The sequence below is a fragment of the Somniosus microcephalus genome, chromosome 4 (genome assembly GCF_052327205.1).
Source record: "Somniosus microcephalus isolate GS21.2 chromosome 4, FLI_Smic_1.0, whole genome shotgun sequence".
Taxonomy (NCBI): Eukaryota; Metazoa; Chordata; class Chondrichthyes; order Squaliformes; family Somniosidae; genus Somniosus; species Somniosus microcephalus.
The window spans coordinates 214,837,599-214,863,971 of NC_140990.1; the positions used below are offsets into that span (position 1 = coordinate 214,837,599).

General features: G+C 45.7%; 1 protein-coding gene across 1 annotated transcript in view; it reads right to left on the reverse strand.

The window, feature by feature from the left end:
- Positions 1–26,373, reverse strand: part of plcl1 (phospholipase C like 1) — a 547,414-nt gene that overhangs the window by 79,867 nt on the left and 441,174 nt on the right. The window contains exons 2-3 of the mRNA XM_085985796.1: positions 18,154–20,619; positions 14,804–15,007 (exon numbers count right to left, since the gene is read on the reverse strand). Coding sequence (XP_085841922.1) covers positions 14,804–15,007; positions 18,154–20,619 — 2,670 coding nt within the window. The remainder of the gene's footprint in view (positions 1–14,803; positions 15,008–18,153; positions 20,620–26,373) is intronic.

The window sequence follows — 26,373 nt, forward strand, 5'->3', positions numbered from 1 at the left end:
TCCTTTCAGTAACACTCTCTCTCCTTTCAGTGACACTCTCCCTCTCTCTCTCTCCTTTCAGTGACACTCTCCCTCTCTCTTTCTCCTTTCAGTGACACTCTCCCTCTCTCTCCTTTCAGTGACACTCTCCCTCTCCCTTTCTCCTTTCAGTGACACTCTCCCTCTCTCTCTCTCTCCTTTCAGTGACTCTCTCCCTCTCTCTCTCCTTTCAGTGACACTCTCCCTCTCTCTCTCTCCTTTCAGTGACACTCTCCCTCTCTCTCTCTCCTTTCAGTGACACTCTCACTCTCTCTCTCTCCTTTCAGTGACACTCTCACTCTCTCTCTCTCCTTTCAGTGACACTCTCCCTCTCTCTCTCTCCTTTCAGTGACACTCTCCCTCTCTCTCTCTCTCCTTTCAGTGACACTCTCCCTCTCTCTCTTTCTCCTTTCAGTGACACTCTCCCTCTCTCTCTCTCTCCTTTCAGTGACACTCTCCCTCTCTCTCTCCTTTCAGTGACACTCTCCCTCTCTCTCTCCTTTCAGTGACACTCTCCCTCTCTCTCCTTTCAGTGACACTCTCCCTCTCTCTCTCTCTCCTTTCAGTGACACTCTCCCTCTCTCTCTCCTTTCAGTGACACTCTCCCTCTCTCTCTTTCTCCTTTCAGTGACACTCTCCCTCTCTCTCTCTCTCCTTTCAGTGACACTCTCCCCCTCTCTCCTTTCAGTGACACTCTCACTCTCCCTTTCTCCTTTCAGTGACACTCACCCTCTCTCTCTCCCTCCTTTCAGTGACACTCTCCCTCTCTCTCTCTCTCCTTTCAGTGACACTCTCCCTCTCTCTCTCCTTTCAGTGACACTCTCCCTCTCTCTTTCTCCTTTCAGTGACACTCTCCCTCTCTCTCTCTCTCCTTTCAGTGACACTCTCCCTCTCTCTCTCCTTTCAGTGACACTCTCCCTCTCTCTCTCCTTTCAGTGACACTCTCCCTCTCTCTCTCTCTCCTTTCAGTGACACTCTCCCTCTCTCTCTTTCTCCTTTCAGTGACACTCTCCCTCTCTCTCTCTCTCCTTTCAGTGACACTCTCCCTCTCTCTCTCTCTCCTTTCAGTGACACTCTCCCTCTCTCTCCTTTCAGTGACACTCTCCCTCTCTCTCTCTCTCCTTTCAGTGACACTCTCCCTCTCTCTCTCTCTCCTTTCAGTGACACTCTCCCTCTCTCTCTTTCTCCTTTCAGTGACACTCTCCCTCTCTCTCTCTCCTTTCAGTGACACTCTCCCTCTCTCTCTTTCTCCTTTCAGTGACACTCTCCCTCTCTCTTTCTCCTTTCAGTGACACTCTCCCTCTCTCTCTCTCTCTCCTTTCAGTGACACTCTCCCTCTCTCTCTTTCTCCTTTCAGTGACACTCTCCCTCTCTCTCTCCTTTCAGTGACACTCTCACTCTCCCTTTCTCCTTTCAGTGACACTCTCACTCTCCCTTTCTCCTTTCAGTGACACTCTCCCTCTCTCTCTCTCTCTCTCCTTTCAGTGACACTCTCCTTCTCTCTCTCTCTCTCTCTCCTTTCAGTGTCACTCTCCCTCTCTCTCTCCTTTCAGTGACACTCTCCCTCTCTCTCTCTCCTTTCAGTGAGTCTCTCTCTCTTTCAGTGACACACTCTCTCTCTCGCTCCCTCTCTCCTTTCAGTGACACTCTCCCTCTCTCTCCTTTCAGTGACACCCTCCCTCCCTCTTTCTCTCTCTCTCCTTTCAGTGACTCTCGCCCTCTCTCTCTCCCTCCTCTCACCCACTCCCTCTCTCTATCCTTTCAGTGACTCTCTCCCCCTCTCTCTCTCTCTCTCTCCTTTCAGTGACACCCTCCCTCCCTCTTTCTCTCTCTCCTTTCAGTGACTCTCGCCCTCTCTCTCTCCCTCCTCTCACCCACTCCCTCTCTCTATCCTTTCAGTGACTCTCTCCCCCCTCTCTCTCTCTCCTTTCAGTGACACTCTCCCTCTCTCTCTCTCTCTCTCCTTTCAGTGACACACTCCCTCTCTCCCCTTTCAGTGACACTCTCTCTCTCTCTCCTTTCAGTGAGTCTCTCTCTCTCTCTCTCTCTCTCTCTCTCTCTCTCCTTTCAGTGACACTCCCTCTCTCTCTCCTTTCAGTGACTCTCTCTCTCTCTCTCTCTTTCTCTCCTTTTAGTGACACTCTCCCTCTCTCTCTCCTTTCAGTGACACTCTCCCTTTCTCTCTCTCCTTTTAGTGACACTCTCCCTCTCTCTCTCCTTTCAGTGACACTCTCCCTTTCTCTCTCTCCTTTTAGTGACACTCTCCCTCTCTCTCACTATCTCCTTTCAGTGACACTCTCACCCTCTCTCCCTCTCCTTTCAGTGACACTCTTGATGTGCCAAATAACTGCCTGAATCCATGAGGTTAACGCTTAAAACTAAAGGCTTTTACTAAATAAGAATATGGCATCAGGTTAACACAGGGCAACCATCATTCATCACCGACCCAGCCCTTGGTAGAACATACCAGAAGAGGGGCGGGGCTAGGGAGGAGCATTAGTGGTTACACTGGTGGAACATTCCAGACATTAACAAGTACAACAACAACAACAACAATACAAATGCCAGAACACAGAGTTATTTCATCACATTCACCCCCTGCTACAGATTCAGTCTGTCAGGAGGTCTGATAATCCTCTGGGAATGACGTAACTCTTGCTGAGGCTCCTCCTGGAGTACTAACTCCGGTTCATTCGAATTCCCAGGATCATCAGTATTTTCCACACTGAGGGTTTGTGTCTCTGAGGGTCCAATACCACGATTGAAAACTCTACTCACAGAGTTGAATTCTTTTCGAGCTCCAGCAGGTGCAAGATCTTTAATAGAGACCGTATCCTCTCGCCCATCCGGATATTGAATATACGCATACTGGGGGTTAGCATGGAGGAGTTGTACTTCCTCCACCAGTGGATCAGTCTTGTGGCCTCTCACATGTCTGCGCAACAACACAGGGCCCGTGGTCGTCAACCATGTGGGTAACATTACTCCATTAGTAGCTTTTCTTGGAAAACTAAACATCCTTTCATGAGGGGTGGCATTCGTCGCTGTACACAAAAGAGACCTTATGGAATGCAGCACGTCTGGCAGGACATCCTGCCAGCGAGAGGTCGGTAGGCCTCGCGACTTCAGAGACAGTATGATAGCCTTCCACACTGTCACATTTTCTTTCTCGACCTGCCCATTACCACGAGGGTTATAGCTGGTAGTTCTACTCGTTGCAATCCCTTTCGATAGCAAAAACTGTCGCAATTCTTCGCTCATAAAGGAAGAACCCCTATCACTATGTATATAGTTAGGCATGCCAAACAAGGAAAACAGTTGGCAGAGGCATTTAATTACAACAGCACTAGTCACATCCGGACAGGGGATAACAAAAGAGAACCGAGAGTACTCGTCTATAATATTAAGAAAATAGACATTACGGTCGCTCGATGGAAGGGGACCTTTAAAATCGAGACTCAAATGCTCAAATGGTCGAGTTGCTTTAATAAGATGAGCTGGCTCGGACGGCTTATAGAAGCGGGGTTTGCATTCAGCACAAACACGACAGGTTCTGGTCATTGTCCGGACCTCCTCAATAGAGTAGGGTAGATTGTGGGACTTAATGAAGTGGTTCATTCTGGTAACCCCAGGGTGGCAGAGTGCGTCGTGGAGACTTTGAAGCTTATCTATACCTAGACTAGCACATACTCCTCGTGACAAAGCATCCGATGGCTCATTAAATACTCCAGGCCTGTACTGAATATCATAGTCATATGTTGACAGTTCTATTCGCCATCTTAAAATTTTATCATTTTTGATCTTGCCTCTCTGCTTAGTGTTGAACATAAAGGCCACAGATCGCTGGTCAGTAATGAGCATAAAACGTTGGCCGGCGAGATAATGTCTCCAATACCTGACTGCTTTGATAATCGCCTGTGCCTCCTTTTCCACTGAAGAATGTCGAACTTCTGGTCCTTGCAATGTACGAGAGAAGAAAGCTACTGGTCTACCAGCTTGGTTAAGAGTTGCTGCTAACGCAAAATCAGATGCATCACTTTCCACTTGAAAAGGGATCTTCTCATCCACGGCACATACCACTGCCTTCTCAATGACCCGTTTGATATTAAGGAAAGCCTCCTGAGCTTCCGCCGATAGCGGAAAAGACGTCGATTTAATAAGAGGTCGGACTTTATCTGAGTAGTTGACCACCCACTGGGCATAGTACGAGAAGAATCCCAGACACCTTCTTAAAGCTTTTACAGTGTGAGGTAAAGGTAATTCCTTAAGTGGGCGTAATCTTTCAGGATCTGGCCCGATTACCCCATTCTCCACAACGCAACCAAGAATACACAAACGTGTAGTATTGAAGGTACACTTGTTTTCGTTGTAGGTCAGGTTTAACCTCTTTGCAGTCTCTAGGAACTTCGCGAGATTTTGATCATGCTCCCGTTGGTCGCGCCCACAGATAGTAACATTGTCCAGGTACGGGAATGTTGCTTCCAACGCGTATTCATCCACCATACGATCCATCTCCCGTTGGAAGACGGATACCCCATTCGTCACTCCAAAGGGCACCCTAAGGAATTGGTACAGGCGCCCATTAGCTTCGAAGGCCGTATAAGGTCGGTCTTCTATTTTAATGGGGAGTTGATGGTAGGCAGACTTTAAATCAATGGTGGCGAACACGCGGTACTGAGCTATCTGGTTCACCATCTCAGAAATACGAGGCAAAGGATAAGCGTCTAATTGGGTATACAAGTTTATAGTCTGGCTATAATCGACCACAAGTCTTTTCTTTTCATTAGTTTTAACCACCACCACCTGGGCACACCACGGACTATTACTGTGTTCGATGATTCCCTCCTGTTGAAGCCTTTCCACTTCCTCTTTTATAAATGTTTTATCTTCTGAACTATACCATCGACTCTTAGTCGCTATAGGTCTACAATTAGGAGCAAGGTTCATGAACAAAGAAGGCGGACTTACTTTTAAAGTAGAAAGGCCGCAGACTGTGAGTGGAGGCTGAGATCCACCGTACTTAAGGGTAACGCTCTCATGCTGACACTGGAAGTCCAAGCCTAAAATTAAGTTCACACACAAATGAGGTAATATGAGGAGTTTAAAGTCCTTATACTCCGTATCCTTAACGGTCAATGTGACTTTACAATATCCAGTTACCTCCGAAGTAAGGGACTTGGACGCCATCACAATTTCACTTCGAGTAGGATACACCTTCAATGAACAGGAGTTAACAAGGTTGGGGTGTATAAAACTTTCAGTACTGCCACAGTCTATCAAACACCCAGTAGGACGACCATTAATCTTGATGTCCATCATAGATTTCGACAAGGAACACGGTATGGTCTGGTCAACCGTAGCCAAGGCTAGAGTAAAATGATAGGCGGCAGCAGAGAAGACATCGGGTACAGGATGACCCTTACACACTTGACTAAAATGTCCCCGTTTCTTACATTTAAAACAGGTAGCCTCTCTGGCTGGGCATCTTTGCCTGGGGTGTTTAGATTGGCCACAAAAATAAAACTTAGACCCATGGGGTACAGCCGCAACAATAGGATTAAGTGGAGGCTCCATTGGTGTTATGGATGCCTCCATACGCGGAACACACGAGGCTGAGAGAGATGCATGGGCTGATGCATACACTTCCAAATTCTTCTGGGCTACATCTAACGATCGAGCAGTAGCGACGACCGTTTTTAAAACTAACGAGTCGTTCTCGAGGAGTCTCTGTCTAATATAATTAGATTGGAGGCCAGATATGAAAGAATCGCGGATGGCTTCTTCCTGATATACTATGGCAGAGACAGCCTTGTAGTTGCAATCCTTAGCCAAAGCCTTAAGGTCCTGCAGGAAATCATCCAGAGATTCCTCGGGTAATTGCCTGCGAGTAGACAAAAGATACCTGGCATATACTTCGTTAACCGACTTAAGGTACTGGGCCTTAAGGGCTGCGAGGGCCTCTTCATATGTAGTAATATCTTCAATTATCGAGTAAGTTTGATGACTTACCAAGTTGGTCAGAAGACCCAACTTGTTAACCGTCGAATCGACCGATGCGATGAAGTGTTCAAAACATCGAAGCCAAAGCGTAAATTTCTTCGACGCGTCTGCCGAATGGGGATCGATATCCAGACGCTCTGGTTTCAAAAATCGATCCATCTTCCAAAAGTTGTTACTTAATAAAATTGATGTGCCAAATAACTGCCTGAATCCATGAGGTTAAAGCTTAAAACTAAATGCTTTTATTAAGTAAAGAACATGGCATCAAGTTAACACAGGGCAACCATCATTCATCACCGACCCAGCCCTTGGTAGAACATTCCAGAAGAGGGGCGGGGCTAGGGAGGAGCATTAGTGGTTACACCGGTGGAACATTCCAGACATTAACAAGTACAACAACAACAATACAAATGCCAGAACAGAGTTATTTCATCACAACTCTCCCTCCCTCTTTCTCTCTCTCCTTTCAGTGAGTCTCACCCTCTCTCGCTCCTTTCAGTGACACTCTCCCCCTCTCTCTCTCTCTCCATTCAGTGACTCTCTCCCTCTCGCTCTCCTTTCAGTGACTCTCCCTCCCTCTCTCTCTCTCCTTTCACTGACACACACTCTCTCTCCATTCAGTGACACTCTCTCTCGCTCTCTCTCCTTTCAGTGACACTCTCCCTCTCTCCTTTCAGTGACACCCTCCCTCACTCTGTCTCTCCTTTCAGTGACACTCTCCCTCTCCCTCTCTCTCCTTTCAGTGACACTCTCCCTCTCTCTCTCTCTCCTTTCAGTGACACCTCCCTCTCTCTGTCTCTCCTTTCAGTGACTCTCTCCCCTCTCCCTCTCTCCTTTCAGTGACACTCTCTCTCGCTCTCTCTCCTTTCAGTGACACTCTCCCTCTCTCTCTCCTTTCAGTGACACCCTCCCTCTCTCTGTCTCTCCTTTCAGTGACTCTCTCCCCTCTCCCTCTCTCCTTTCAGTGACACTCACCCTCCCGCTCTCTCCTTTCCGTGACACTCTCCCTGTTTCTCTCTCTCTCCTTTCAGTGACACTCCCTCCCCCTCTCTCTCTCCTTTCAATGGCACTTTCACTCTCTCTCCTTTCAGTGACACTCTCCCCCCCTCCCTCTCTCTCCTTTCAGTGACTCTCTCCCCCTCTCTCTCTCTCCTTTCAGTGACACTCTCCCACTCTCTCTCTCTCTCGCTCCTTTCAGTGACACTCTCCCACTCTCTCTCTCTCTCTCTCCTTTCAGTGTCACTCTCCCTCTCTCTCTCTCCTTTCAGTGACTCTCTCCCCTCTCCCTCTCTCCTTTCAGTGACACTCTCCCTCTCTCTCTCCTTTCAGTGTCACTCTCCCTCTCTCCTTTCAGTGACACTCTCCATCTCTCTCTCTGTCCTTTCAGTGACTCTCTCCCTCTCTCCCTTTCCTTTCAGTGACACTCTCTCTCTCTCTCCTTTCAGTGACGCTCTCTCTCTCCTTTCAGTGACACTCCCTCTCTCTCTCTCTCCCCTTTCAGTCATGATGTGGCGATGCCGGTGTTGGACTGGGGTGGACACATGTGAGAAGTCACACAACACCAGGTTATAGTCCAACAGCTTTATTTGAAATCACAAGCTTTCGGAGCGCTGCTCCTTCGTCAGGTGAAGTGAAGAGATGCATATAGGCACAGCATATATAGTCAGAGAACACTGCCATCTGGCATATGCTCTCTCTCCTTTCACAGAGACACTCTTCCTCTCTCTCCCTCCTTTCAGAGACACTCTTCTTCTCTCTCCACCCCCCATCAGAGACACTCTCCCTCTCTCTCTCCTTTCAGAGACACTCTCCCTCTCTCCCCCCCGCCCCGTCAGAGACACTCTCCCTCTCTCTCTCCTTTCAGAGACACTCTCCCTCTCTCTCTCCTTTCAGAGACACTCTTCCTCTCTCGCTCCCCTTCACAGAGACACTTTTTCAGTCTCTCCCCCTTTCAGAGAGGCACTCTTCCCTTTTCTTGCCTCCAGTTCGCAGACACTCTTTCCTTCACCCCTCACTGGTTCACAGTCACTCTCCCTCTCTGATGCTCGACCCTGTTGCTTTGCTCTGGGATGTAGACGTTGTTCCAGATCTAGCAAAACCTATCCCATGATCAGAAATTCCCACCGCAGTGCGTGGCACAGAGTCCATCTACAGAGCAACGAAACAATGTCAGGTAGAAGCTGCAGCCAAGACCAACAGTAAACAGAGCATCAGGCGCGAAGCAGCAACAATCTCCCGACCAAATCCCTTGGGGCAACAAGTCAGCTGTTGCAGGGCATGCTTGCATTGCAGCAAACTAGTTGCTGGCCAAGGCGATAAAAATCGTACTCATTTGCTTGCAATGGATATGCCTGCCTAGTCTGCCACTGAGGAAGTGATAAAACTCACTCGGTTAAAGCAAGCCAGTCTGATAAACAGGCAGCCCTGAAACTCAAATTCATAACCTGGAAGTCATATCTACCAGACCACTCACCCACTGCATTTTATGTTTCTCCTAATTTCAGCAAGATGTGCTGAAGTTGCTGAACAGGATTTAAATACTATATTTACACACTGCCACATCTTCAACTGAAAATGACGATGAGAACCAAAAAATAATGCTATCTTAGTAAATATACCACTGTTTCCACACACACCCAAGTAGGTCTGGTATTTTACAGGTTATTTTTCACTACCATCATCTATCTCCCCCTCCAATTCCATCCTTTCCTAGATCTCTCACTACCAGTCACCCAAATCCAACTGAGAAATTTTATTGTTGGGAAAAATCTCCCCAACTGTTAGGTATGCTTCACCATAACTGACTAACAGTTTGCACAATTCAAGCAAGGGAAGATCTGAGTCCCCTCTTTTTATTTATTTTTATTTATTTTCCTTTTTTCCTCATCACCTGGGAGGTGTCGTGGACTCACTACAAAATATTGGTTAAAGCGACAAGTAGGTTGCCTTGAAGAAAAACATTCATTAAGGTGCCACATAAAAGGTTGCTATGCAAGATAAGGGCTCATGGGGTTGGGGGTAATATATTAGCATGGATAGAGGATTGGTTAATGGACAGAAAACAGAGAGTAGGGATAAACATGTCTTTTTCTGGTTGGCAGTAACTAGTAGGCTGCTGCAAGGATCAGTGCTTGAGCCTCAGCTATTTACAATCTATATTAATGACTTAGATGAAGGGACCGAGTGCAATGTATCCACGTTTGCGATGATACAAAGCTAGGTGGGAAAGTAAGCTGCAAGGAGGACATAAATAGCCTGCAAAGGGATATGGACAGGTTAAGTGAGTGGGCAATAAGGTGACAGATGGAGTATAATGTGGGGAAATGTGAGGTTATTCACTTTGCTAGGAAGAATAGATAAACAGAATATTTTTTAAATGGTGAGAAACTATTAAATGTTGGTGTTTGGAGAGATTTAGGTGTCCTCGTACAGGAAACACAGAGCGTTAGCATGCAGGTACAGCAAGCAATTAGGAAGGCAAATGGCATGTTGGCCTTTACTGCAAGGGGTTGGAGTATAAGAGTAAGGAAGTCTTACTGCAATTGTACAGGGCTTTGCTGAGACCTTTGTGCACAGTTTTGGTCTCCTTATCTGAGAAAGGACATATATGCCTTAGAGGCAGTGCAACAAAGGTTCACTAGATTGATTCCTGGGATGAGAGGGTTGTCCTATGAGGAGAGATTGAGTAGATTGGGCCTATACTCTCGGGAGTTTAGAAGAATGAGAGGTGAATTCAGTGAAAAATATAAGATGCTGAGGAGGATTGACAGGGTAGATGCTGAGATTTGTTTCCCCTGGCTGGAGAGTCTAGAACTAGGGGGCATAATCTCAAGATAAGGGGTCGGCCATTTAAAACTGAGAGGAGGAGGAATTTCTTCACTCAGAGGATTGTGATTCTTTGGAATTCTCTGCCCCAAAGATGCTGAGTCATTGAGTTTACTCGAGGCTGAGATAGATAGATTTCTGGACTCTAGGGGGATCAAGGGATATGGAGCTCGGGCGGGAAAGTGGAGTTGAGGTCGAAGATCAGCCATGATCTTATTTAATGGCAGAGCAGGCTCGAAGGGCCATATGGCCTACTCTTGCTCCTAATTCTTTTATTCTTATGTTAACTGGATTTGGTACATCTCATTCCTCAGCCAAGGGACAATTTTAAGTTGAAGGAACAGAAAATGTGATAATTGAGGACTGAGAAGCAGAAAATTATTGACCAGGATCAGTGTGCAGGCAACCTATCTACATGGTGTGGAGATGCCGGTGTTGGACTGGGGTGGACAAATGTAAGAAGTCACACAACACCAGGTTATAGTCCAACAGCTTTATTTGAAATCACAAGCTTTCGGAGCGCTGCTCCTTCGTCAGGTGAAGTGGAGAAATGCATAAAGACACAGCTTATACAGTCAGAGAATAATGTCAGATGTTTACAGGTAATCTTTCCAACTGCCATTTATCACACCTCGGCAGAGAGATAATCACAGCAATCAAAGGTGTGAATGGTGTCCAAACAGGTCAGTCAGGAAAACATTACATCAAAGAACAATGAGGTGGGGTCACAAGGGGTCAAATGTTGCAGATGCTGGGGTCTGTATGAAAAACAAAAGAACAGACAAAAAACATTTTTTTTGCTGGAAATCACAGCAGGTCCGGCCGCATCTGTGTAGAGAGAACAAGCCAACAACGACTCGAGTCTGGATGACCCTATGTCAGGTGGGGTTACATGTAGCATGACATGAACCCAAGATCCCGGTTGAGGCCATCCTCATGGGTGCGGAACTTGGCTATCAGTTTCTGCTCGACGATTTTGCGTTGTCGTGTGTCTCGAAGGCCGCCTTGGAGAATGCTTACACGAAGATCGGAGGCTGAATGTCCTTGACTGCTGAAGTGTTCCCCAACTGGGAGGGAACACTCCTGCATGGCGATTGTTGCGCGGTGTCCGTTCATCCATTGTCGCAGTGTCTGCATGGTCTCTCCGATGTATCATGCTCCGGGGCATCCTTTCCTGCAACGTATGAGGTAGACAACGTTGGCCGAGTCACATGAGTATGTACCATGTACCTGGTGGGTGGTGTCCTCACGTGTGATGATGGTATCTGTGTTGATGATCTGGCATGTCTTGCAGAGGTTGCTGTGGCAGGGTTGTCTGGTGTCGTGGTCACTGTTCTCCTGAAAGCTGGGTAATTTGCTGCGAACGATGGTCTGTTTGAGGTTAGGCGGCTGTTTGAAAGCGAGTAGTGGAGGCATGGGGTCACCAGCAGCAGCAACCAAGCCTCCCCCGGTACCACGGTTGAAACCACAGGGAAGTCCATCGTCAACCTGTCCGACCACACCCTTCAACCAGACGAAATTGAAGTTCTCAGCCGAGGGCTCAATTTCTGCCCCACCACCAAAATGGACCCCATCGGTCTCGCGGCAGACACAGAGGAATTCATCAGCAGAATGAGGCTCCGGGAATTCTTCCACAAATCCCAAGATGTCAGCAGCGAACCCAATGAGACAATCAATGATCCGGAACAGCAGACAGAGGGATCCGCAGTGCAGCAACCGAAGAAGAAAGAGTCAAATTGGACCCCTCCGGAGGGTCGCTGCCCTAAGCTTGACATGTATGCTCAAGCTGTCAGGAGATGCATCAATGCCAGATTCATCAGCCGCACTCACAAGACAGTCCAGAATGTCACCCGAGCACAACGCAACGCCATCCACACACTCAAGACCAACCACAATATCGTCATCAAACCAGCAGACAAAGGAGGAGCCATCGTCATACAGAACAGAACGGAGTATTGCAAAGAAGCATACCGACAACTGGAGAACCAGGAACACTACAGACAGTTACCCGCAGATCCAACTAAAGAACAAACCCGCCAACTCAACAGACTGATCAAGACCTTCGATCCAGACCTTCAAAGCATCCTACGAGCTCTCATCCCACGTACTCCCCGCGTGGGAGACTTCTACTGCCTCCCAAAGATACACAAAGCCAACATACCCGGACGTCCTATCGTATCAGGCAACGGAACCCTGTGTGAGAACCTCTCTGGATATGTCGAGGGCATCCTGAAACCCATCGTACAGGGAACCCCCAGCTTCTGTCGCGACACTACAGACTTCTTACAGAAACTCAGCACCCACGGACCAGTTGAACCAGGAACACTCCTCGCCACGATGGACGTCTCGGCACTCTACACCAGTATCCCCCACGATGACGGCATCGCTGCAACAGCCTCAGTACTCAACACCAACAACAGCCAATCTCCAGACGCCATCCTACAACTCATCCGCTTCATCCTTGACCACAATGTCTTCACCTTCGACAACCAGTTCTTTACCCAAACACACGGAACAGCCATGGGGACCAAATTCGCACCCCAATACGCCAACATTTTCATGCACAAGTTCGAGCAAGACTTCTTCGCTGCAGAGGATCTCCAACCAACTCTATACACCAGATACATCGACGACATTTTCTTCCTATGGACCCACGGCGAAGAATCACTGAAAAGACTACACGATAACATCAACAAGTTCCAACCCACCATCAAACTCACCATGGACTACTCCTCAGAATCGGTTTCATTCTTGGACACACGAATCTCCATCAAAGACAGACACCTCAGCACTTCACTCTACCACAAGCCCACGGACAACCTCACGATGCTCACTTCTCCAGCTTCCACCCTAACCACGTTAAAGAAGCCATCCCCTATGGACAAGCCCTGCGAATACACAGGATCTGCTCAGACGAAGAGGAACGCGATGGACACCTACAGACGCTGAAAGACGCCCTCGTAAGAACGGGATATGACGCTCGACTCGTCAATCGACAGTTCCGACGGGCCACAGTGAAAAATCGCATAGACCTCCTCAGAAGACAAACACAGGACACAACCAACAGAGTACCCTTCGTCATCCAGTACTTCCCCGGAGCGGAGAAACTACGCCATGTTCTTCGCAGCCTTCAACATGTCATCGATGACGACGAACACCTCGCTAAGGCCATCCCCACGCCTCCACTACTCACCTTCAAACAGCCGCCTAACCTCAAACAGACCATCGTTCACAGCAAATTACCCAGCTTTCAGGAGAACAGCGACCACGACACCACACAACCCTGCCACAGCAACCTCTGCAAGACATGCCAGATCATCAACACAGATACCATCATCACACGTGAGGACACCACCCACCAGGTACATGGTACATACTCATGTGACTCGGCCAACGTTGTCTACCTCATACGTTGCAGGATAGGATGCCCCGGAGCATGGTACATCGGAGAGACCATGCAGACACTGCGACAACGGATGAACGGACACCGCGCAACAATCGCCAGGCAGGAGTGTTCCCTCCCAGTCGGGGAACACTTCAGCAGTCAAGGACATTCAGCCTCCGATCTTCGGGTAAGCATTCTCCAAGGCGGCCTTCGAGACACACGACAATGCAAAATCGTCGAGCAGAAACTGATAGCCAAGTTCCGCACCCATGAGGACGGCCTCAACCGGGATCTTGGGTTCATGTCACGCTACATGTAACCCCACCTGACGTAGAGTCATCCAGACTCGAGTCGTCGTTGGCTTGTTCTCTCTACACAAATGCGGCCGGACCTGCTGCGATTTCCAGCAAAAAAAATGTTTTTTGTCTGTTTTTTTGTTTTTCATACAGACCCCAGTATCTGCAACATTTGACCCCTTGTGACCCCACCTCATTGTTCTTTAATGTAATGTTTTCCTGACTGACCTGTTTGGACACCATTCACACCTTTGATTGCTGTGATTATCTCTCTGCCGAGGTGTGATAAATGGCAGTTGGAAAGATTACCTGTAAACATCTGACATTATTCTCTGACTATATAAGCTGTGTCTTTATGCATTTCTCCACTTCACCTGATGAAGGAGCAGCGCTCCGAAAGCTTGTGATTTCAAATAAAGCTGTTGGACTATAACCTGGTGTTGTGTGACTTCTTACATAAACCTATCTACAGGAAACTCTCTTTTAACCGGCACCTAAATATCCTGAAATCTCTCTTAACCGGCAAAATTCAGGAGTAGGTTCAGGTAAGTTTTACTATATATTAGTGGCCGTGTAACCGGGGTTCCTGGATTTGTGGCCATGCAACAGGGACTCCTGGATCTGTGGCCGTGTACCTGGGACTCCTGCACAAGTACCTGAAGCTGTGTACGGGGCTCTTGTACCTTGGTAAGTATACCTCTCTGTAATCCGGACTTTTTGATCAACCAGCACCACGCCGGTCCCGTCGGTGCCAGATAAAAAAGAGTTTCCTGTACTGATTACATATTGAAACAAATGGAGCGGCTGCTGTAGGAACTTACCAAACAACTAACCCAAGAAAACAACAACAGTAGCTGGTAGAACCACACTTCAGGATTTAAAAGGTGAGTGTCATAACTGCTATGATTGCAACTATCCCTAAAATTTGCTTTGAATGAAAGCACTATGGAATAAATGTGACACTGTTTCCAACTAGGAACAAGATATTGAACAAAGTGAAATAAATGTTCCACCTGCTCCTGGAGTGAACATTCTTTAACTTCTAAAGTAAGCTTTCATATTTTGAACTGTCCAATTGTTGTTGATGACCACAGATTAAGATGAGCGTTAATCTCATAAAATCTAGTAGTCTGAGAAATAATTTTGGCATATTTTTCACTTGCATTACAAGTACATTAACAAATTGAAAATATTTAAAGGCAGTAATCAGTGGACAACATTGTCAAATATATAAAACATACGAATGTTGTTTGGTTTACATATTTAAAAACATTCCTACCAGGTCATAAGATGACAGAACCTTCCTTTGTACATCAGGTATCGTCCCCAAGGGTTCCAAATATGGGTACTTGTCCTTCATGTTGAGTGACACTGCAGAAGTGTTGTCACTGTTCAATAATCTTGAGGACAGGGTCAGTATGCACTGAGTCAGATTGGCAGTGGGAGCTAAGCCACATATTTCCTTAAAGGAGACTATGGCATTCTGTACAAAAGAAAGAAGTAAAAAATGACAGTAACCAAGCGAGCAGTCAAGACTTGTTGCGCCATTTTATGGATTAACTGCCATTAATACACATTTTCTCAAAACTCTAAGCAGGAAAAAAAAAGAACATTTTCTTTAAATAACTGTAATGAATTATTGCAATTGCATACTAAAAAGAAAGATTGACCAGTCTTCTAAAAACTGGGTTGTTTATCTTTATTTGTATTTATGCAATGACCAATTCCTTATATATCTGATTTTTTTTTATATTGAACAGTTGGATTCGTGCAATATCCACCAATAGTGGATTGCTGCAAACAGCACTAATTTTACTAAGATCATATGAAAAAGAAGGTTCTCATCATTTGTCAGGTTAGCAATCACCTCTCTCTCAGACGTAAATGAGAAAAATCCTTTGGAATGTATAGTAATCTGGGATGTAATGCTTAAGTTATCCACCAGATGGAGACAAATATTAAGGGATCATATTTACCAGTGTTAAGGTAATGTCCTGGCACACCACTTATTAAGGTAGCGGCATTGCATTCTGGGTATGACTCAGAGGTTGATCCTCCATCTTGGTGATCGCACAGTAAGAAATAGAGTGTGTTTGCTGCAGCTGTAAGAGCTATGTTCTCTGCTACATATGTATAATTAAACAGTTGAGTTTTGGTTCCTGAAGTCTGGCTTATCTCAGTTTCTGACCTTACCACTCGGATATCACAGAATGAAGTTCAGAACATTTATTTTAAGCCATGTTGTACCCCATTTGGACTGAAATCAACGGGGACGAAGTTGGGCTCAGTAGGGGACATTTTCTGGGCGCTACGAGTGAGCTTAGGGTTCGAAAATGGCGTCTGCAGTGCACCCACATACTTCTGATGTGAAGCGTGCCGGACGCCATCTCGGTAAAGAGGTTAGCGCGCGCACTTAGGACAGGATTTTCATTGGGCCGTGGAGGTGGGATTGGAGGCGTGTGGGGGGTTAAAATCCCAAAATCGGGGGGCACGGACCCATCCCGCACCCAACCCACCGCCATGCCAGTTTCAAAGGAGGCGGGTACCCGACCCGCACTGGGACCCGCTTCCCCGAGGCGGGAAGGGGATTAGTGCCAATTAACTGCCTGTTAACAGGTAGTTAACAGGCAGTTTTTAGCCTAATCCCTATTTTCATTGGTGAAATGTGGGATTCCCGACGGCTCCAAACCACGCCAAGTTAGCAAGGCGGGCCGTCGGGATGAAGAGCTTGGAGGGGTCGAGATGTCCGGTGTTCAGGTGAGTGATGGGTGCATGAGTGCAAAGGTAAGTGTGTTTGGTGTGTGTAAAGTGCTCAAAGAAGTTTTACGTACATGTACTTACCTTTACAGCCTTCCTTCCTTCAGGTCTCAGGGATCCCTCATCTCACCGGCACAGAAAGCAGAATGGCCGCCAGCTGTCAAAAGTTCCAGCAATCAGCTTTCTGTTCCGTGGAGATCTCTAAATCATCCTGAGAGGAAGGAATTAATTTAGAGTACAGATTGTCAGTGTTGACAGATGAAATATCAATCTGTGACATCACCTGTTGCTGGACGGTCTCAACAAGGTCAATCAAGTCAAAATCGTGTGGGTTGGCTAGAACTCGATGGAGGCGGGACTACAACCCTGAAAGTTGCAGTCCCGCCTCCTACCCGCCTCCTCAATGAAAATCCAGCCCTTAATGTCTGGTGAAAGTATGCAGAGCAAGCAGATCATGACGTCCCAGCACTGCCATTTTGGAGCTCCATGCTCCAGCCGATGCCCTCTCTTAACCTCTCACAGCTGAACATGTGTTAAGCAGCATGAAGGATCCCCCACCAGCACTATTTAAAGGGATCAACAACTACTTATAGGTTAGTTGCTGGTTGATTTTATTCTGGCTGTTGCTATAATTCTACATGTTTTTGGTGCTTTCCATAGTTGTTTCAAGTTTCAAAGGTGGTGTACCAGGTGCTGAAGTACCTTTTGCTGACTTCAAAGCTTCTGCACAGACCAGTTGCTCCCAGACACGGGTGCACTAGTAGGCCTTCCTCCTGGAATCGAGCACGGCTGGGAGAATGAGGAGAGGTCACCCAGAGCAGGACAAGCTGCTAGAAGAGGGAGGAGGAGGAGGGGAGAAGGGCTTTCAGCAGGATGCCATATCCGTCCAGAGTTTTCAGGGAACAATTCTCCTACCTGAACCTCAGCGACAACCAATGTTTGAGACGTATGCGCTTCACTACGGAGGTCGTCAGTGAAATCTGCCAACTGCTGCAGCCACAACTCCAACCTCAGACCTGGGCAAGGACTTCATTGCCAGTGGCTGTGAAGGTCAACGTGGTGATGAACTTTTATGCGTTTAGCTCCTTCCAGGCTGGTGCTGGAGATATTTGCAACATGTCGCAGTTTGCAGTCCACTGTTGCATAAGGGATGCCACTGCGGCTTTCTATTCAAAGAGAGATAATTTCATTTCATTCCCTCTTGCCAGAGAGAAGCAGGCGGAGCGAGCACGAGGGTTTGCAAGACAAAACGTGACGCTGAGCCACATAGAGATATTAGAACAGGTGACCAAAAGCTTGGTCAAAGAGGTAGGTTTTAAGGAGCGACTTAAAGGAGGAGAGGTGGAGTGGTTTAGGGAGGGAATTCCAAGAGATTAGAGCCTAGGCAACTGAAGGCACGGCCACCAGTGGTGAAGTGATTAAAATCGGGGATGCGCAAGAGGCCAGAATTGGAAGAGTGCAGAAATATTGGAGGATTGTAGAGCTAGAGAGGGTTATAAAGATAGGGAGGGGCAAGGCCATGGAGGGATGCCACAAGATCCCAATTTGCACAGGCTGACGTGGATCCTGCCAGTTTCCAGCAGGCACCTGGCCTGTTCACGTCAAGAACTCCACAAAAATGGCAGAGACCCGGATATCGGCGGGAACGAGGCAGTAACTGCTGCGGTGCGAATTTCCGCAGGCTTCTGCCCCGTTCCCGTCCAATGGAGGGGGATGTAAATCGCACCCCCACGTGTTTAGCAAGCCCAGCTGTGTACTCGCTTTCAGTACAATTGGGAAAAAAAAGTGTTACATAGACCAGTTGCTTAGTGCAACATGATCCAGCAATAATTCTAAAGATTACAAAACATTTCATCTCCAATAATTTATTACCTGCACGTTTTCTCGGATATCTGCAGCTTCTCGTAATGGATGGCCTGCAATTTTGAACGTATCATCAATAACTTTGATCCCAGTAGTCCTTAACATGGTGTATTTTATTGTGTCCTTCCCTTTTCTGACTGAATGCCCACGCTTGTGAGCCTTTCCTCCACCTCTTCGGTCAGTTATTGCAATGTGAACAAAAAGCGTAGCATGTTCAATTTCTTCCCCAGTGAATGAGTGTAGAGGAATATGTCGATATCCAGACTGCAGACACTCATATGGGATGGTATACTGTCCGATAAATTCATCCCCAATGAAGTCGTCATCTAAAGCAACAAATCGAACCGTTGCAAGCTCAGGCAGGTTGATTTCAAATTCCAAGCTTTCATCAAAAATAGGATTCTCTCCATTAACAGTCCTGGTCCTCATTTCTGTACAATCCGCAGGAATCCCACGAATTTCCACATAAACATATGGATCTACGACATCCCCTTTTGAACCAGAACCTTTAGGCTTTGGAAAGATCTGACCACTGATGACTTTTATATGTAGAACCTGAGGTGAGACACCTGGAACCATTCCCTTAGTATAGGCGCTGAAATAGGACACCTCATCACGCATGATCGCAGGCCGTAAAACATAACCACAACACCCATTCTGCCGAAACCAACCAATGTTAAGATCCAACATTGGGCCAGGGGTCTGATAGTTGATGGCTACAACTTGGCAGCCACAATTCCAGAATTCTTGTGGGTTCAAATTGCTTGACTCTAAACCCAAGTGGCCAGGATACACTCGTGACAGAAACCTCTTATTGTAGTTCACAAAGTCTTCTGGATATTCATTTGCCAATGCGCTTGCCTCAGGTTCACTGAAATTGCATATTTCCCAGTATTTCTGCTTCTTCATTGAATACTGAAAATCTGTGAATTGCACAGTCTGACATAGAGTGACCAAATCAGAGAGTTCCCTACACAGAGGAATAGTTCGCTTAGCAACAAAAAATGCATCAGTCAATCTTCGGGAACACTCTGTTTCTTCATCTTCATCTGTCACATCACCTTCTGATAAATTATTGTTTAGTGGTAATTTCTTTCCCTTCAAGATAATTTTTCTCTTCATCTTCTCTGGTGGTGGGAGGTAGCTTTCTGCTGAATTTGGTGGTTCTGTAAAGATTTTGTTTCCAAAGATTATTTTCATTTTCTGGGCCATGACTCTTTGTTGTCCTACTGTGCAGTGATTTCGCAAACACAGAATCAGAGGGTACTCGGAAGCTATAAAGGCATATTTATTAATCACTTCAATGACATTATGGAAGGTGACTGGTGAGGTCACATTGTTGCGGTTACTGACGACTGGTTCGTTATTTGGACCATTATACACATCAAGCTCAATACTTCGACAGCCGAATTTCAAAGCCCTAACATATCCATGCAGATCAGATGGGCCTCTAATGCTGTTTCCTGTAAGATAGGTGTTGTGAGAAGCATTGATATAATAATGGGAGAGTGGCTGAGTCATATCTTGACAGACTTTATTGTGCTCTGGATCAAATATATTGCACTCTGATGATACCAGGTACCGAGTAAAGCCATCAATACCAAGATAACCCTGCAGCTGACCTTGCTGTGAAGGTTCATACCTCCGTATAAGATCAAGGCACATTTCTTCTGTTGCATGTATCATTCCTTGTTCAGTTTCTAAAAAAAACATCAAGTCTTTGGCATCTAGATACTCTTTATTACTAGATATTTGCACAAGTAAGAAATATATCTCAGGCCTAGTGCAAAGATCATAGTAAACATCATAAAACTCCTCCTTTGTTACCCTAGTGGTTAGCTTTCCTTTGTGTTTCTGTATCTCTCTGAACTTAACTCTGATTTTTGATTCTTTCAAACCTCGATTGAGTTGTTTTATCAACTTCACAGCTGTGTCTTCCAACATAATTCCATTACCGTCTACATCAGCTTCTTCAAATACAGAATGGAGCCACGTAGTCCTCAGTGTATTCTGGTTACCTTCTGTCAAATCAAGAGCTTGCTTACTATGTGAAGTGACATAACGGAGGCCTGTAACCCAGATGTGAGCTACGTCTGCAGAATTGGCTACCAGATCCAAAGACTCATAGTTTTCCCCGTGTATTAATGAGAAGGAACACGCTTCACAAATCTGATCCACAACTGTACAGCTTCTGAAAATCTCTGTGTTTTTTCCAACTCGGACCTCTTTAAGGGAAGAAACATCAAGTTTAGCCTTTTCAGGGTCCTTCTTGGAAGGTTCCCAACGCAAAGCCTGAAGGTCAAGGTCTAAAGTAAAAAAACGGCTATAGATGCGAGTATTTGAACGTATTTTCTTCAACTCACAGCCAGCCTGCATGAAGCTAATACAGTCGCTGGCGCTGCTAATTTTCTTTTCAGAAGGCATGCTACTGAATGATACCGTTTTCTTTTGTTCTTGTTTCTGTCTTGTGGAATCCTGTGGGACAAATACAAAACAAATGATGTAAGAATGATGATCAAACTTCTATATTATTGAAATACAATCTATTATCTTGTCTTTCTCTTCCATTTATTTTCCTTCCTCATCACCAGAGCCACGTAACATGTGCCATTCCCTGGGCTAAAAAAATCTGCTTATGCTGCTCTTGGGAATGGAAATAAAGATGCACAACAGTTGGCCTGGATAACCTACCTGTTCCCATGAGGGATGAGGTGTGAGGGGCAAAAGCACCTTGCCTCTGCTACATACACCTCTAACAACATGAGAAAGAGTGTTGGTACTTTAGCATGCTGTCCTATTACCACTCTGTGATACAGCATAGTAATGCACCAACAAACTGCATCACCATCACATCAGCACATTTCCCACTTTGTCAATTGAAACATGAAATATCAAGTCAACTATTAATCCTTCCAGGTAAGTGGAGAGCAAAAAGATGACAGATGTAGTTGTATGTAGAGAAATATGGAGCAGTACGCTTTGAGAAAAAGCAAAGTGAAAGGAAGTATATCCTAAATGGTAAGGCTCTTAACTAAGTGGAGGAACAGAGATATTTAGATGTACAGATGCACAGATCATTAAAGGTGGGAGGCCTGTTAGAAAAACATCATAAACAAAGCAAACAGCATTGTGGGTTTTATATACAGGGGAATTGAATATTAAATAAGGAAGTGATATTGAATGTGTCCAAGACATTGGTTAGGCCACAGTTGAAGTAGTCCATGCAGTTTTGGTTGCCGTTATAGTGTTAAAGAAAAGCATGAAAATTGTTTTGTTTTCACTGGAACATAGATGAGTAGGGAGGATCTATTAGAGGTTTTTGAAATGATAAAAGGTTTTGAGAAAATAAATAGTAAAAGGTTGCTTCCATTGGTTGACAGATTAGTATAAGGGGCAACTGAGGATGAACAAAGTGGGAAGTTAGAAGAAATAATTGCAACCAAGAGCTATTAGAACATGATATGCTTTTGCACTTATAGCTATTGAAGTAGAGAATATAGCATCATTTATAAGAGAACTAGATATGTATTTGAAGAGAAAAATGATAAAAGAATACAGGGAAAGGTCAGGCATGGTATTAGAGTAAATAAACACAGAAAATGCTGGAAATACTCAGCAGGTCAGGCAGCATCTGTGGAGAGAGAAACAGAATTAACGTTTCAGGTCGATGCCCCTTCGTCAGAACTGGAATAAGCTGGAGATCGAACAGGTTTTTAAACAAGTGCAGGGCAGGGAAAGGGGGGAGGGGAGGGAAGAACAAAAGGGAAGGTCTGTGATAGGATGGAAGGAAGGAGAGATTAAGAGATGGTGCAAGGCAAAAGGAGATGGTAATCGATCACCCCCAACACCCCTTCCCCTTCACCCGGCACCTTCCCGTGCAAGCGCAGGAGATGCAACACCTGCCCTTTTACCTCCACCCTTCCTACTGTCCAGGGCCCCAAACCCTCCTTCCAGGTGAAACAGTGATTTACTTGTACTTCTGGCAATTTAGTATACTGTATTCGCTGCTCACAATGCGGTCTCCTCTACATTGGGGAGACCAAATGCAGATTGGGTGACTGCTTTGCGGAACACCTCCGTTCAGTCCGTAAGGGTGACCCCGAGCTTCCGGTCGCCTGTCACTTTAATTCTCCGCTCCATTCCCACTCAGACCTCACCGTCCTCAGCCTCTTACACTGTTCCAATGAAGCTCAACGTAAGCTCGAGGAACAGCACCTCATCTTTCGATTAGGCACTTTACAGCCTTCTGGACTCAACATAGAGTTCAACAATTTCAGACCATAACCTCTGCCCCTATCCTTTATTTTCCCATTTATTTATTTTTTCCTCTCTCCGACATGGCAGCTGTCTTTCATTCTGCCATTTACACTTCATCTGGAGCCATCTTTTGTTTCTTAACTTGTCCCATTACCATCTCCTTTTGCCTTGCACCATCTCTTAATCTCTCCTGCCTTCCATCTAGAGCCATCTTTTGTTTCTTAACTTGTCCCATTACCATCTCCTTTTGTCTTGTACCATCTCTTAATGTCTCCTGCCTTCCATCCTATCACAGACCTTTCCTTTTGTTCTTTCCTCCCCCCTTTCCCTGCCCTGCACTTGTTTAAAAACCTGTTCGATTTCCAGCTTTTTCCAGTTCTGACGAAGGGGCATCGACCTGAAACGTTAACTCTGTTTCTCTCTCCACAGATGCTGCCTGATCTGCTGAGTATTTCCAACATTTTCTGTTTTTATTTCAGATTTCCAGCATCTGCAGTATTTTGCTTTTGTATTGTTGCAATGGTATTAGAGTAAATGGTTTCCATTGAAGAGCTAGCACAGGTGTATTGAATGAGCTCCTTCTGTGATTTATGTACAAGATAGTGACCTAACTGTGAACGGAAACAAATTAGTTACTATCAGCATCATGAGAGATTGCAGAACTAGGCAGGAAATATCATTTTGAGACCATAGTTACAAGGACCATACTGATTGGTAAAGTAGTTACATATCAGTGCTCACACTTCTTCATCTTGTAATACAAATAGAACAATGGAAGAAATCAGTTTTCTGTCATTAGTTTTTAAACAAGGGCTGATTATTTGAGACATGAGTTTGCATGTATGAGAAATTCAATTGGAATTCTACCAGGTACAATCTGAATTTTTAGATTTATAACTGTTTTTCCGCCTAGATTGAATCCTGTTGCAGATTTGGTGGGATGGAACTTCCGCCTGTCCCATTGGTCTGTCAATGGCCTCTGCTATTTATTCAAGGTCAGCATCATTGGAATAATTTGGTATTCTCCCAGGGCGATTCCCAGTTGCATTAGGAGCCCATCTTGGGGTGATGAAATGACTGCTAGAGGCCTCAGGTGCAGACTGGGGTCGGCTGTCTCCAGGGTAGCTGAAGGCAAGGCTATGGAATATATTTGATTGCTCTGTGATTGATTACACTCTCTTGGGGTGGTGGAGGTGAATTAAATCCCCATGTGCCCTCCATAGCAACACTGTAAGTCAGGAATCACTGGAATTCCTAGCATCCAGCTTTCCTATGGCATTAATGAAGTATATCAGTGTGAGGTTGTCCCAATATTACCAATTAATTTGAATATGCTTGCCTACATTTAGGTGGGTATATTCAATACCTGCCATCACTTCTGGCAGAAATTCCTGGTACTGGTGGCAGGCTGCAGTAAGCTGGTGGAACAGCTCCCTGCCTCATATACTGCCCCTACCTGCTGGAGGTACGCCAGTAAAGAGGCGTACCCTCAGCAAAAAAAATCAGCCCTCTGAAGCTTAAATTCAAATCCGTCATTAACATTACCTGCAGAGCAAACCCATGTAAACTGGATCAATTCAGAAAATTAAAACTCAACAATTCAGATTCATTGGAGCTTACCCATAACTTTCTCTGTACTTAGTAAAGGTGGATACATTTTAATAAATTAAACCAACGTTGGTTACTTTGACTTGAGCAGTATTAAGCTGGGCTCAGCTGAGGTAGCATTACACAGAATATGGAATTAACACCTGACAATATCACACCTCACATATGAGTCACCGCTGACTTTTGCAAATTTGATACAGTCAAAAGCCAATGGCCTGGATTTTGTGGTGGGTAATGATGACGAACTGACAACGTTGGCCGTCATTAGCCCTCTGAAAATGACCGTAACTTCAGGATTTTGCATATGCACATCTAAACGCGGAAATCCTGAAGTTGCGGTCAGTCATTCACTGCTCCGAGGACGTCCCCCCCCATTCACTGCTCCGAGGAGGACCCCCCCCCCCACCCTTCCCATAGCCAGCAATCAGTGAAACTGATGAAAACTTGGGCTTTTCCATGCTAATATCTCTGTTAAATACCCCATTAAATATTAAGCCTTGTTGGAATAGGTGTAACTGGGATTTTAACAGCAAATTGACTGATAATCAAACGTTCTGGCCCTGAAAAACTAATTTTTATATTTGTGGAGTGTCAAATTTCCCCATTATAATAAAAATTACAATTTTTTAAAAACTTAAAGAAAAGTTTGTTAAAGTTTGTTCATGATATTTCAGCTTCTACTGTATGCCCATATGAAAGTCCCAATCTTTATTTCGCTCTCTAACATTTTTAAAAAGTGTGGATAAAAGCTACTTTTCATTTCCTGGTTTGCTGTCTGTGAGAATTCTTTAATGTGATTGGCTGCTTAGACAGCTTGTTGACATCACTGCAGCTCTTCACTGGGGATTCCCATTACACTGAGCTACAATCAATTGCATGTTGAGAAAGGCAAACTTCTCGCCACAGAGATCACAAGATCGCTGTGGCAGCTTTCTTCAAGGTCACTGGCGAGCACCTTAGCTTTACCGCTGACTGTAAATTACGGGCCATTAAAACATCAATAAAGTATGTAATTTTCAGTTCTGACCTTCCTAACGCTTACAACATTTTAAAGAGAATTATACCTTCCAAATAAAAGTACAATTGATGCATAAATTTGTAATATGAATTCTTCTACTCAAGACTTTGATGCCTCCCTGTTTTCCTTTCATGAATATATTACCCAAACATTCTCCTCATTTAGACCTCCAACTGCCACCAACAATCACCTTTTGCAGCTTGCACTACAGGAGTATCTGGGTATATAGTTTTTTTTGTTCTTGGGATGTGGGCAACACTGGCGAGCCAGTATTTGTTGCTGTGGGAGTCAACCTCATAAGGTTGGATTTTGCAGTGGGTCAGCAGGCGCGATCGGTGGCGGGTTGGGTGAGAAAGTGTTTTTTTCCCCCAGCGGGTCAGGACCCCGCTGTGACCCCACTGCCACACCCCTTTCCTCAATGTCGGCTCTGTCAGCGCTGAGCAGACCCAACACGCATCAGTGGGTTCACAGCGGGGCACCCAATTCAGGTAATTAGTGGCTTGTTTAGAGCCACTTAAGAATGAATTTCAGCTCACCTTCTGCATTTGACAGCTCGCCCATGGGGTCCATGCTGGTCATGGATCATGGCTGTCAAGCTGAGGCAGGAGCTCAGTGGCCATTTAATCAGCTGTTGAATTGACAGCTTGTACAGTAAAAGCTCCCACCTTACAGAGATATCTTCCCTCAGCCACAAACTCTTCCTCACTGCATTTCCACAACAGATTCACCATGCTGCAAGTCTTTACACAAGTCTCCATCCAGTCTCACCTCATTACCTCGCTCACCATTGACAGATCACTTCTGTTATCTCTACTTCACCTGTCATCAATTCCATCAGCATGGGTGCCCTTTATACTCTCTCACCTTTGTCCTCAGAATCCCACCACGATCAACTCCAACACCAGCAGCACCAACAACACCACCACCAACAACCTTCTCTACAATCACCTGAAACTGCACAGGACAGAGGGCATCAGCACCCAAGCACATTGCTGCCCAGGAGGCCAGGGATGGCCTCACCATGGCCAGATCTACTTCATTTGACGCTGTACACCCTGGCTGCCACATGATGTGCCAGGTTGGCACCACCCCACACCAATACCATAAAGCATCCCTACAATGCCCAAGCCATTCCTTTCACACTCATCACCATTGCGGGGGGTACCGTTCTGTCTCACCATTCACTGCAACTCACTAAGCCACTTCCAAAGGTGCACACAAATCTGTCCAAGAACGCAAAGTGTTGAAAATAAAGGTTTCAATGTTTGACACCACATTAATAGAAACTTTACATGAACATTGCATAAAACACCCAAGTGCCTACCCTTGTGTGTTGTCAGTTGATA